At 37.7% G+C, this 14,442-nt stretch overlaps 1 protein-coding gene across 1 annotated transcript in view; it reads left to right on the plus strand.

Moving 5' to 3' along the window:
* Positions 1 to 14,442, plus strand: part of ERC2 (ELKS/RAB6-interacting/CAST family member 2) — a 754,764-nt gene that overhangs the window by 488,991 nt on the left and 251,331 nt on the right. The window contains exon 17 of the mRNA XM_084633053.1: positions 4,906 to 5,066. Coding sequence (XP_084489179.1) covers positions 4,906 to 5,066 — 161 coding nt within the window. The remainder of the gene's footprint in view (positions 1 to 4,905; positions 5,067 to 14,442) is intronic.

The following is a 14,442-nucleotide window of genomic DNA, read 5'->3' on the forward strand; positions in this document are numbered from 1 at the left end:
ATTGGAACATTTTATCATTTTAACCCAACGTCAGGGATGTGAATAGGTTCTGTCGTTAGGGTACGGGCTTACGGTTGATCTTTCTCCCTTTCTAGAACTTTAAATGTATTACAGGTGTAGCTGGCAACGTTGTCTATAGTTAAGATTGGCTGATACTTTTACATTATAATATAATGTGAGTGTGTATATTTAATATATATATGTAGGGGCACTGACCTTGATTGTGACATTAGCAATCACACACACATACATTTTCGAAGAAGGTATTTGAAAATCACTTCCTGCTATACTTTAGTAAGGCTTTTGATACTGTCTCACATGACTTTCTCATAAACAAACTAGGGAAATACAGTCTAGCTGGAGCTATTATAAGGTGGGTGCATAACTGGTTTGAAAACCATTCCCAGAGAATAGTTATCAGTGCTTCATAGTCAAGCTGGAGGGACATATCAAGTGGGGCCTTGCAGGGATCAGTTCTGGGTCCCATTCTGTTCAATATCTTCATCTATGATTTAAATAATGGCATAGAGTGTGCATTTATAAAGTTTGTGGATGATACCAAGTTGAGAGAGGTTGCAAGTGCTCTGGAGGATAGGATTAAAATTCAAAATGATCCAGACAAACTGGAGATATGGTCTGAAGTAAACAGGATGAAATTTAGTAAGGAAAAATGCAAAGTACTCCACTTAGGAAGGAGCAATCAGTTTCACACATACAAAATGGGAAATGGTTGCCTGGGAAGTACTGCAGAAAGGGATCTGGGGGTCATAGTGGATCATAAACTAAATATGAGTCAACAGCGTAACACTGTTGCAAATAAAGCAAACATCATTCTGTGATGTATTAGCAGGACTGTTGTAAGCAAGACATGAGAAGTAATTCTTCCACTGTTCCAGGCCTCAACTGGAGTGTTGTGTCCAGTTCTGTGTGCCATGTTTCAGGAAAGATATGGATAAACTGGAGAAAATCCAGAGAAGAGCAAAATGATTAAAGGTCTAGAAAACTTGATCTGTGAGAGAAGGTTGAAAAAATTGGGTTTGTTTAGTCTGGAGAAGAGAAGACTGAGGGAGGACATAACAGTTTTCAAATACATAAATGGCTATTACAAGGAGCAGGGAGAAAAATTGTTCTCCTTAGCCTCTGAGGATAGGACAAGAAACAATGGGATTAAATTGCAGCAAGGGAGATTTAAATTGAACATTAGGAAAAAAAATCCTAACTATCAGGGTAGTTAAGCACTGGAATAAATTGCCTAGGGAGGTTGTGGAATCTCCATCACTGGAGATTTTTAAGAGCAGGTTAGACAAACACCTGCCAGGGATGGTTTAGATAATACTTAGTTCTGCCTTGAGTGCAGAGGACTGGACTAGAAGACTTCTGGAGGTCCCTTCCAGTCTTACACTTCTATGCTACCAGCCTGCCTGCCAATCAAATCCTGGTACTGCTTTAGATATTTGTGAGATAAGTAGGTAAGGAAACATAGAACCCTGAACTTAAGTTTTGTCAGAAAAGTGAAGGAGGAATTGATTTGCAAATATTGTGTTAAAAATGTAAATGTATGTATAGCTTTTGAGTCTACACATGCTAATGATTTGTGGTCTTAAAGTTTTTTTATTCACCTTTCAAAAAAATTTCTCTCTACCTTTAAAATCTCATCACTTCTATGTGTAGATATTTTTACAAATCTACTTGACTTTTTTATTTCCCAAAATAAAGTAAAAAATAAATAAATAAAAATGTCATCACATTAACAGTTGAAAGATAATGATCGTTTTACATGCTTTACATGCTTAAAAATATTCACAAATGATTTGATAGGAAACTTGATGTGAGTTGTGTCTATCAACACACAGTAGGACAAATCTGGCTAATGCTTCAGGAGAAGGAAAAAGTAAATTTTAAAACTTTAGATATGAAGCTGTTGTTCCAATTCAGGGTCTTGTACTGCATACAGGCCCACACCTCCAGAGTCCCACTGACTTTGATGTCACTGTTGTGAAATAAGGGTCCATGCATTTGAATCACTTTGTAGGCCTGGATCTTTATAGATGTTACTATTAACAGATGCAACTGACTTTAAGTAATAGATTGGGGACTTAATTACATGGTACTTATTATTAATGTGAATTGAGTAGATAAAACAGCGTACAGGGTTTGGAGAAATTTAAGGATGAGATTTTGGAATAATCCTATTAAAACAAGAAAAATATTAAGTTAAGTTTTATATATAGTTGGACTTCTTTGGGGACAAGGTAAGGTAATTCACATGCCTTTGTATGTGACTATGTAGAACATTAAATTCTATTTGTATTTTTATGGTAACATATTGACATTATATGATCAAAGATGATATAAATTATTGCAAGTAACCCCCACCCCCTTGTGTTCATCCTTAGTTTTCCTTTTGTTCACTTTTTCTTTTTTTCTGTAGGTCACAGTGCAGATCTTCTCTCTTTTTCAATATGTATTTTCCCAAGTATAACTTTTCTAAAAAGTAGTCACTGTGGAAAGGCAGTAATAGCTATTTTCAAATAAATGTGAAGTCCTCACCCTGCAAGAGGCTCTGCATCAGTGTAACTCTGCGCCTGCACAGAACTGGTCGCAGGATGAACATCATTTCTCTTTGTTGTTTCATTTATATCTGTATTTCGCCAGTTTTACTTTTTGAGGGGCAGGGTGGAAAGATATTGAAAGGTATTAACCACTTCATTGCTGTTGCTAATGACTGCACTGCACCTGAAGCAGGACGGACGTTGTCCAGTCTTGCCAGAGGAAGGGTAGCCGTTTGGATTGAATGAACATGGAATTGCCTGCACTGTACACTTTTACCTGCCAGGTAGTCCCAGACATCTAATAATAAAGTTGCAGCCTGATTAAATCCATACCAAGTGTCCTTTCGGTATAGCTGGACAATTCTAGGTATGTCCTAGTAGAACATATCTTCTTCTGTATTGAATGTACCAGGCACTTTCTAATTTCCCATCAACCTCAAAGGAATGTCAATAGAGAATGGCTGCACTGTACTTATGGTAAAGGGGTTAAGTAATATATAAGTTTTTAAATAATGTTTGAGTCTGATTACTATTGTTTGATTCATATAATAGTGTTCATTCTGCTTCATAGAGCTGTTATGTGGGAGAAAAGCAACACAGTATTTGCTCAATTTGAAAAAGAAGTATGTGGTTTATATGTGCTGATTGCATGGTAGTAGGATTTAAATAACAACATAGAGACAAGCAGTAATTAAAAATGAACTTGGGGAAAACATCTTATTTTCTCTGTAGACAGGCTGATTATATGACCGTAGCTGAATTCTGTCAGACTTCTTCTGTACACCAGCAAAAGCAAACATTTTTGCTTGGCTTCCATAGTATCAACAATATGGTAGCACAGAAAAAAAAAAAAGCAGTCAGGTTGGATATATTCCAGTTGGCTCCCTCCCCTATCACTTTCTGGCTAGTCTCATGTAATGCATCACATATTTTCCTCCGCTGTTGGTTAATTTATATCATTTTAATTTTTTGGAGAGGGGAGTGGGTGAGTAAGAAAACAAAACAGAAAGTGTGTCACAATTTCTCTAAATATCATAATTGCAGGATCTTGGGGAAATCTGCCACCTATTGTTCACACAAAACTCTTCAAAAAGTATAAAACTTCACATTATACCCCAAAGTATACCACAGTCTGTATTTAGTGATGTGGCAGTTACTACAGTGGCTACTATATTTTTAGCAGATTACAAGTAGGCAGAAAGAAAGAAAGAAAAGAGCAACAAAATATCTGTAGTGACCAATCTTACTTTTCAAGTGTTTTATTCGTCATGTGTTTGTAGGAGGTACATATAACAAATACAAAATGGTTTTACTCTGACAAAAAAACTCAAAGTGAAAACCCCAATTTAGGACCATTGCACTTATGTACTGGAAGCCTAATTCTCTGCTCACACACGAGCAAAATTTGGACCTGTGGATGACATCAAGTCTGATTGGCCTGCAGTCTTCAGTCTTATCTCATTCATTAACTTGCTGAGTTTCTGTGCCAAGGGTAAGGGGACGCCATGCTGGAGTTAATGTGCTTTTTAGCAGTAACCATGTAGTGACCTTCTACCCTGTCATATAAACTTAACAGTTCTGTAAATGTAATGATCCACCCACAAGACAGTCCTGCTGCTGCCAGGCAAGTGTAATATATATTTTCCTTCCTGCAGAGGTTGAGTTTTGTTCTTTAAATAATATTATGTCATTTTTATAACACAGCCTACACTTTTTTCTAAATTGCTATTTTTTAAAGTAGGGTTGTTTTTTTTAATCAATTCCCCATGAATGCATTTCGTATTTATTGGGAAATCTCCCAAAAAGTTGCTAAAACGGAGCTGAGGTTGAGAATATATTCCACGAATTAAAAAATAGATGTTCAAATGTCAGAACTTTAGCTCTTCCCCTGTTCCGCATGCTCCATACACTCATCAGAGATTCTCACCAGTTCTCACGTTAAACGTAAGTCTGAAAGGAGCGGTTTTTGGTGAAAGTTTTGTGTGGTGTCAAGATCAGTTTATAATGGAAGTGCTATTAGAGCCTGAACTATAGAGTTACTACCACAGGTCCATAATGAATTCCATAGACTAGGTGGTGTAGGAAGTATTTATGGCAATGGCACAGGTAGAAGGGCTCTTGGTAATGTACATTAGTTCAATGGTTTGTATAAATGTTATTGGTGACTAGATGGATTTTTGGAAACTCGATCATTTCCTGATGTTTAAGAACTGATTTTTTTTTAACCAGTAAAAAGTGGGAATGGATTTGAACAATGCTTCCACTTATATTCATCCCTACTATGATTTTTCTGTGTTTATAAAATATTATTTGCTATGAAGAATATGGAACTTAAACAATCTATGCTTTTTAGTTAGAAGAACTGATGAATGCACTGGAAAAGACCAGACAGGAATTGGATGCTACCAAAGCCCGTCTTGCCTCAACACAGCAGTCTCTGGCTGAGAAAGAAGCACATCTGGCTAACCTCAGAATAGAGCGGAGAAAACAGCTTGAAGAAATATTAGAAATGAAGTAAGTACATTTACTCCTCTTGATACTAGATGCATTGCAATTTCCATTTTTTCCCCTGCTCTATATGTTCTGTATTCATATTTAAACAGTCTGAAACTGAGGACCTCTTAAGAAATGTGTGTGAGTTAGGTTCCCTTTAAAATGAAGAAATACAATAAAATATCCTTGGATTATGAAGGTAGTATTTATTGGGAAGTCAACAACACGCACAGGTAGAATTCTTGAAAAAGTGTTTTGTTATAACTTCCATTTGCCTTGTAGTGTTAGATACTAATACAGTATCAGCACAGTTTAACTTAAGTTGAAAGTTTCTGAAATATTTTAATATGAATCGGTCTCCATTCATTATCAGTGTTTTAAATTTCCATAATGTTCTGCCTTATTCTGATGTGAAAAGGGTTCACCTGTGGCACAAAGCAAATTTGTCCACTGAGTTATGTTAAAACTAGGATGCGGTCACATCTTTCAGTAAGAATCCTGAAAAAAGCTGGTATATGGTACATATGGTATAATTCTGCATATGTCAAACTGAAAGAGGGATATCAAATAATATGTAGGTTGGTTATAAATATCTGGGTGCAATCATATCCCCAATGAAGTCAATGGGTGTTTTCACTCTGGTCTACATTAAAAAGTGGAAATGTACATGGTTCATTATTGATGATACTACTGTTTAGTGAGCAAATAGGGAACCAGATGCAGTCATAAGCAGTTTTTATTTACTTTGCTGTTTTCTTATAGCTTTCTTTCATATAGATAGTTGTTAGCTGCTGATTCAGCTGCGATTGAATCAGAGGCTTAGTGCCATACAACTTCAAATGATCATCTGTCTTGACTGGGTAATTTTGTTTGCTGTAGTCAATTGCATTAAATAAGTGATAAGGTCCCGCCTTAATGGAAAGGATGCATATTTGGTATGACTGACCACAACTATCAATTGTTGGGTAACATTAATAAAGATTGTAAGGGAAGTTCTGGCTGTTTCTGTGGGATGCTTGGGTGGCTGTACAGACACTCATGGGTATTGGAGACACATATTTGGAGTGCATCTTTTGATTGAGATTCTTAGCTTTTAAAGCCTATGTAGAGCTTTAATTCACTTTGGACAGAAATGGGTTACCTACCTTTATGGATAAAGCACCTAAGAGAGGATAGAAGACCTCAGTTGTCCTAGCCCAGAAATAGAAAGGTGTCAAAGACTGAGATTGGATATAGGAGCAGACAATTAGTAGCTCTCAGAGCCACTAATGCTGTGATGACAATATCTTGTAACACACATACCTAATTAAGGAAATAAGTATTTGTGATGGATGGGATACTGTTTTTACTTCATTTACATAGTTGTCAATGTTGTTTGTTCTTTAGCTTTTGATAATTACTTTTAACAGCCAGCTTAATTATTTTTTACATTGTGGCCTTTTAATTTCTTGGTTTATAATTTTTCTAGACTTGTGAATGCATGTATGTTCGACCCTTTGTTCGACCCTTAACATACAGTTTTTTAAAATCAACGTTTATCTCTAAAATATGAACCAGGACAACTAACAAAACACCTAAACCAAGCAAACAGAACAAAACAAAACACCTAAACCAAGCAAACTTACTTGTTATACATAAATAAAGGATACCTACCAAATTCACGGCCGTGAAAAACACATCACAGACCGTGAAATCTGGTCTCTTGTGTGCTTTTACCCTATACTATACAGATAACATGGGGGAGACCAGAGTTTCTCAAACTGGGGGTCCTGACCCAAAAGAGAGTTGCGGGGGGGGGTCACAGTATTGCCACCCTTACTTCTGCACTGCCTTCAGAGCTGGGAGGCCAGAGGGCGGTGGCTGGTGGCCAGGCGCCCAGTTCTGAAGGCAGTGCCCGGCCAGCAGCAGTGCAGAAGTAACGGTGGCTATACGTTACCATGCCATCTTTACTTCTGTGCTGCTGCTTTCAGAGCCGGGCAGCCAGAGTGTGACAGCTGCTGTCTGAAGGCCCAGCTCTCCAGGCAACAGTGCAGAAGTAAGATTGGCAATTCCATACCATGCCATCCATACTTCTGCAGTGCTGCTGGCAGTGTCTCTGCCTTCAGAACTGGGCTTCTGGCCAGCAGCCATCACTCTTCAGCTGCCCAGCTCTGAAGACAGAACCGCTGCCAGCAGCTGTGCAGAAGTCAGGGAAGCAATACCACAAACCCCCCGCACACACACAGTAACCTTGCGATCCCCTCAAAACTCCTTTTCCGGTCAGGACCCCTATAGTTACAACAGTGTGAAATTTCAGATTTAAATAGCTGAAATTATGAAATTTACAATTTTTAAAATCCTATGACTGTGAAATTGACCAAAATGGACTGACCGTGAATTTGGTAGGGCTCTACTCATAGGCAGCAGAAGGTCTGCTAACTGTCATCTTCTCTTGCAGTTTGGCCACTTGCAGGCCAGTGTGATTAAGTGAAAGTCCCAGATTCACTATTACTCCAGTTTTAAACAGTTGTAACTCCATCTATTTTTAAAAACTCCAGAGAGAGATTTGGAGTTTAAACCTGTGCCTTTTGTGAAGTCTCTTCTCTCTCTAGACATGTGGGATCTCCCTGGAGCCTACAACAGGGATCCAGTCCTATTGCAGTCAATGTGAATTTTGCTAATGATTTAGGGAGGAACAGGATTGGGCCTACTTTCCTTGGTAAATAAAACAGATGTTAATGTATTATTGTTTTACAGCATACCATAAAATACTGCTATGTGAGATGTGATATAAGGCTGAGTTAATGTTTGGGAAAATCCTTACATTTGAATGGGATTATCTGATGATATAATTTTAACACAGTCGGGCTGCACGGGTGTATCTGTGCCTTGGTCAGCATAACCTCTATCACTTGTGATGATGTGTAATATGGAAAGAATTTATTATGACTATCGGAATCCAGGATGATTTTGCAGAGCCAGGAGATAGAAAATAGAGCTGATATGACATTGAAAGCAATGAGGTACACATTAATGTGGAACTTCATAGCGCCATTTTTCCAAAGGCCCTTTTTAGTGGAGACCTGCACTTCAACTTCTTAATGTTGTTACTTTTTAAGTGCTTGTTACCACAATCTTATTACTGCATTAAAGCTACTTAAAAAAAAATTGTAACTTTGCCTTAATAAAAAGTTTAGAAAACATAAAAAAAATATGTAATAAATCATGCTTTGAGTTCTGTGGATGAAAAGAGCTATATTAATGCTAAATGTTGTTTCAGAACATATAAGATGTATAATTTATAATATGAATTTACATCTTAATATATATATTAAGGGAGTAGTTTGATTTAATAAAATCTGCAGTACATTGTATAATATATTTACTAAATAGTTCAATAAGAATAATTCACAAATACGTGTCAAAGGAGTTTGATTCTATATACTTGCTTACTGAAAGAAGTACATAATGAAAGAGCATTTCAAAACTGCATGGCATTTTGTCAAGGTTCCTCCCCCACTCTGAACTCTAGGGTACAGATGTGGGGACCTGCATGAAAAACCTCCTAAGCTTATCTTTACCAGCTTAGGTCAAAACTTCCCCAAGGTACAAAATATTCCACCCGTTGTCCTTGGACTGGCTGCTACCACCACCAAACTAATACTGGTTACTGGGGAAGAGCTGTTTGGACGCGTCCTTCCCCCCAAAATACTTCCCAAAACCCTAGCACCCCACTTCCTGGACAAGGTTTGGTAAAAAGCCTCACCAATTTGCTTAGGTGACTACAGACGCAGACCCTTGGATCTTAAGAACAATGAATAATCCTCCCAACACTTGCACCCCCCTTTCCTGGGAAATGTTGGATAAAAAGCCTCACCAATTTGCATAGGTGACCACAGACCCAAACCCTTGGATCTGAGAACAATGAAAAAGCATTCAGTTTCTTACAAGAAGACTTTTAATAAAAATAGAAGTAAATAGAAATGAAGAAATCCCCCCTGTAAAATCAGGATGGTAGATATCTTACAGGGTAATTAGATTCAAAAACATAGAGAACCCCTCTCGGCAAAACCTTAAGTTACAAAAAAGATACACAGACAGAAATAGTTATTCTATTCAGCACAATTCTTTTCTCAGCCATTTAAAGAAATCATAATCTAACACATACCTAGCTAGATTACTTACTAAAAGTTCTAAGACTCCATTCCTGTTCTGTCCCTGGCCAAGACGACTACAGACAGACACAGACCCTTTGTTTCTCTCCCTCCTCCCAGCTTTTGAAAGTATCTTGTCTCCTCATTGGTCATTTTGGTCAGGTGCCAGCGAGGTTACCTTTAGCTTCTTAACCCTTTACAGGTGAGAGGAGCTTTCCCCTGGCCAGGAGGGATTTCAAAGGGGTTTACCCTTCCCTTTATATTTATGACACATTTAATTATTTTTATTAATATACATTATGTTCTAATAACCAAACCGTGAATCAAATTAGATCCATACGGCTGATGACAGAATACTGACAGTTCTACATAGTAGTAATACACTAGCATAGTGTTTATTCATCTGCTTTTTCTCTGATAATATATTAATTTAATTAGCAGACCAGACTATAGCTCCATAACTGATATTTACCATTTTATTATTTAATGCAGAGTAGATACAATTTGTGACTGCTGGCTTATAGTCACATAGGCATGAATTGTGTATTTAAGAACTTTCATGATGATTTCCTATGCTTATATTATGTTTAAAGTTCCAAACGTAGCTCTCCATTCTAAACCCATCTGGCTGACATTGCCAAGATCCATCTTAATTCACTGGGTATAATCAGTTGTCAGTTTTAGACAAATTCTCCAGTTGTCATTACAAGTCTCCATGTACACTAAGTTATTTAAAGAAGTTTAGAATAAAACCAGGTAGCAACTTAATCTAGTGCATTATCTAGTTGGGCTTTTTGATCTGGACTCTGAGAGAGAGCACCACTCATTAGATAAGTGCCCTTCAAAGAAGAGAAAGTTCACTGGAATGAGATAAACATCTCCTTATATTCTTTGCTTGATGTTAACATGTGAAAAGATGAGATTTATTTTTTTAAGAATTCCACAACATTAAAGTTTGGAGCAAGAGTCGCATGTTATTGACAATAAAGAGTGATATAATTTCTAGAGAAAATATTTGTGTTATGGTGCATATTATTTTCTCGATCTGCACACATAATTCATACTGGCATTAATGAGAGTAATGCATACTTGTTAAAATATACCATATGTTCAAATCCATCATTTTGCCTATTTGTCCTAATGCTTTCTGCGTGGTTTATAACTGGTGCCTTCTAAACATAATAAAATCACTGAGCTAATTATTATGTAAAATATACTATTTTTTCAAAAGTTTCTGTTTTGCATAATGTCAATAACTTAATATAGATTTCAGAAATTATTTACTGTCTCTTAAAATGTTTCAGTTGTCTTGAAATTGGACCCTGCAATTTAAAAATACATACTAGGGCTGAATCCTTTCCTTATACCTAATGAGTGGAAAACTAAAAATCTTGTGGAAACTCAACAACGCTTACCTTGAAAAGTTTCTTTTATCTTCATGATTTCAAGGCCAGAAGGGATCTTTGTGATTATCAAATCTGACCTCCTGTATGACACAGGCCGTAGAACTTCCCCAAAATAATTCCTAGAACAAATGTTTTAGAAAAACATCCAATCTTGATTTAAAAATTGTCAGTGATGGAGAATCCACTATGACGGTTAGTGTGTTGTTCCAATGGTTAATTACTCTCACTTAAAAATTGACACTTTATTTCCATTCTGAATTTGTCTAACTTCAACTTCCAGTCATTGGATCACATTATACCTTTCTCTCCTAGATTGAAAAGCCCATTATTAAATAATTATTCCCCAGGTAGGTACTTATAGTCTGTAATCAATTCACACCTTAACCTTCTCTGTGTTAGCTAAATAGATTGAGCATCTCAAGTCTATCACTATAAGGCATGTTTTCTAATCTTTTAATTATTGTTGTGCTCTTCTCTGAACCCTCTCTAATTTATTAACATCTTCTTGTATACTCCAAAACTGAGCACATCATTCCAATAGCAGTCTCATGAGTGCCAAATATAGAAGTAAAATAATTTCTCTTCTCCTATTCAAGATCCCCCTGTTTGTGCATTCAAGAAACACATTAGCTCTTTTGACCACAGCGTCTCATTGGGAGCTCATGTTTAACTGATTATCCACCATGATCCCAAATCTTTTTCAAAGTCACTGCTTCCCAGGATAGAGTCCCTCATCATGTAACTATGGTCTGCATTCTTTATTCCTAGATGTATACATTTACATTTATCCATATAAAAATACACCGTGTTTGCTTGCACCCTGCTTATGAACTGATCCAGATGCCTCTGTATCAGTGACCCATCATCTTCATTATTTAGCACACCCCCAATTTTTCTGTCATCTGCAAACTTTATCAGTGATGATTTAATATTTTCTTCCAGGTCATTAATAAAATGTTAAATAGTATAGGACCAAAAACTGATCCCTGGGGGACTCCACTAAAAACACACATGTTCTGTGATGATTTGCCTTTTATTATTACGCTTTGAGACCTATCAGTTTGCCAAATTTTAATCCATTTAATGTGTGACATGTAAATTTTATATCTTCCTAGTTTTTTAAACAGTCATGCAGTACCAAGTCACGTGCCTTGCAGAAATCTAAATGTATTACATGCACTCTGTTACCCTTATCAATCAAACTTGTAATCACATGAGAAAAAATTAAGTTCATTTGACAGGCTGTATTTTCCATAAACCCTTGTTGATTGGCATTAATTACATTACCTTCCTTTAATTCTTTATTACTCAAGTCACATATCAGCCACTCCATTATCTTAAAACTTAAGAATGTGGGGAAGGAGGCGTTTCTTCTATGTGGTGTGGGCAGCAGGTCTATCCTTTCAATCTTTCAGATGACCCCATATTTGTGAGGAGCTTTTTCAGATCACAGGGCACTCACAATGGCCTAGCTTCCCTTTTGCATGGCAGCATAATTTCCCCAGAAGCAGTGCTTCCATTCAGTCCCAGACAGAGGTTGCTGCCAAAGGCTTTTCATAGGCCCACATTGAACAAAAATATATTTCACTTAATTGCAAATTGCTCTTATTTTCTATATTGGACTTATATGGAATCACATGTAGTTCACACATGCAACATATGAAAACTGCTGTGCTATCTCTGCACAGGAAACCAATATACTTTTCTCATGTGGAGTGGGTTTCAATGTGTGGATAGGGTCGCTATTATCTTCCTAAAAGTGTCAGTATTATCTTACACTGAGGAAGATCCTATTCTTGCTCTGAAGAGCTCACAGTCTTAAGACGAAGACAGACAAAGAGTGGGGGAATGGATATATCACACAAAGATGGCAGAGTGATAATTAGCACACATCCTGTTAGTTCCATTTTTTTATTCTATATATAAAAAATCCAAACCGCAACCATTAAACATTAACAAAATTCCTTAACACCTAAACTGACTGATATTTTTCCTTTAAAAAAAAATCCACGAATTGACTTCTTGCAGAATGCAGTGATTAAAATTAGGATCTCAAAAACTGACTCCTCCGCAGTTCTAATCAAGTCAATGAAGATGAGGGTGGTAAGCACTACACTTGGTAATAAGTGTTCACAGGATCAGTTCCACACATTATACAGAAACTGCACATCACAGTTTTGACTTGAAGATCAGTGCAGCCATAGTTTTTGAGACGTTAATATTATGCAGTGAATTTTTCTTTTAAGCATCTGATCAGTTTAGTGATGTATTGGAGGGGACTCTTAGTAAACCCGGAACACAATTCCTGCCAGCAATTTGAAAGGAAAGTTGGGTAATTTCCTTGTCTCTGATAGTTCATACCATCACAATGGGTATGTCTACACTGCAGCTGGGAGTGTGCTTCCCAGCGCAAGTAGACAGACACACACTAGCTCCGTTTGAGCTATCGTGCTAAAAATGGCAGTTTAACCACGATGTTAGGGGCAATGGGTTGGGCTGGCTGAGTATGTACCTGGGGAATCTGGGTGGGATTACCCAGGCTATTCACCCAAGATGCCACTTCTGCTGTCCTGACTGCACTACTATTTTTTAGCATGCTAGTTGAGCAGAGCTCCTGCATGTCTGCATCCCTGCACTGAGAAGCAGCTCCCAGCTGAAGTGTAGAGGTAGGTACCCTCTAGTCCAGCCAGTCCAGCAGTCCAGCCGGAGATGACTTAATCCTGATACTCAGGAAAAACATATTTGTGAAGAACTATTTCGCCCTTTAGAATGGGCCAGATTGTACCAAGTCGATGGCTTGTTCATAAAGAGAGGATACTTTGTGGTCCCTAACGAAACGATCCTCCCCCACGTTGAATAGCACAAGCAGAACACTGTGATGTGCTATCCACAAAATCCGTTCATTTTTTTCATAAGATTCTCCAATGAGTGGTTGATATCACCAACTTAAAAATCACTTCCATTGTTACAGGAACACTTGTGGTTATTATAACTGAAAGAGAATAGGAAATAAAACATTACTTGTCTCTGTTTTTCGGTATGTTTTCTTTGTGCTTTTGGCAGCAGCTGTGTATTCTTATGTTTGCAATTTTAGGGGGAAAAGGGGAATACGCTCCATGGTTTATTTCCCACCAAACTTTTAGCCCCACCTGAAAGGAAAGGAAGGGAGAGGGCAGAAGAGTGAATGAAGAAGCAGAGCAGGAGAGAGAAAATCTGAGACTGCTGCATATTGCAGCAGAGCTGAACACTTTTCTCCCCGCCAATCAATGATTGAGCTGATCTGCAAAGCAAGGAAGAGGCATCTGCAATTGCCACTAGAGGCCAGTCTCAGGCAGGAGGCTGGTCTCTAAAGTTGATCAGCTCTGTCCCTGCCTGCCTTGAAAGGGTTTTTGTTTTTTGGTGGGGGAAACCTTGGATGGGTCCAGGTGGAGCTCAGTGGGACAGTCTCATTTGGGGAATTTGGTGGGGGAAGGAAGTGTTTCTAGGGCTTTGTTGATGGCGAAGATATAGGAGGGAAGGAGGCAGCATATACTCTTTGGGACCTCTTTGGGGGAGTGTATTGGGGAAGGACTCTCAGTACTGTGAAGTTCTCTGTCTTTCCTTATCTTTGGTGGTTAAGTCATTGTGTGTAGTCAGCAAGTTACTTAGTTTCCCCTGTTGTTTGTGTGGGTCGCTCATGCAGCAATAGCAGAGAGAAAAGCACATGAACAAAATAGAAAAGATTAGCAGTGTGATTTAGGGGTAGGTCTAGTCCCTGAAAGTACTTTTACCTTACTTTTTAAAACTACCAAAATTTAAGCTAATGATGTCTTGTTAATGTACATCTGTTTGTGAAGTGATGCTGCCTCCTTCATTTGT

Source organism: Lepidochelys olivacea (assembly GCF_965140295.1).
Source record: "Lepidochelys olivacea isolate rLepOli2 genome assembly, chromosome: 7".
NCBI lineage: Eukaryota > Metazoa > Chordata > Testudines > Cheloniidae > Lepidochelys > Lepidochelys olivacea.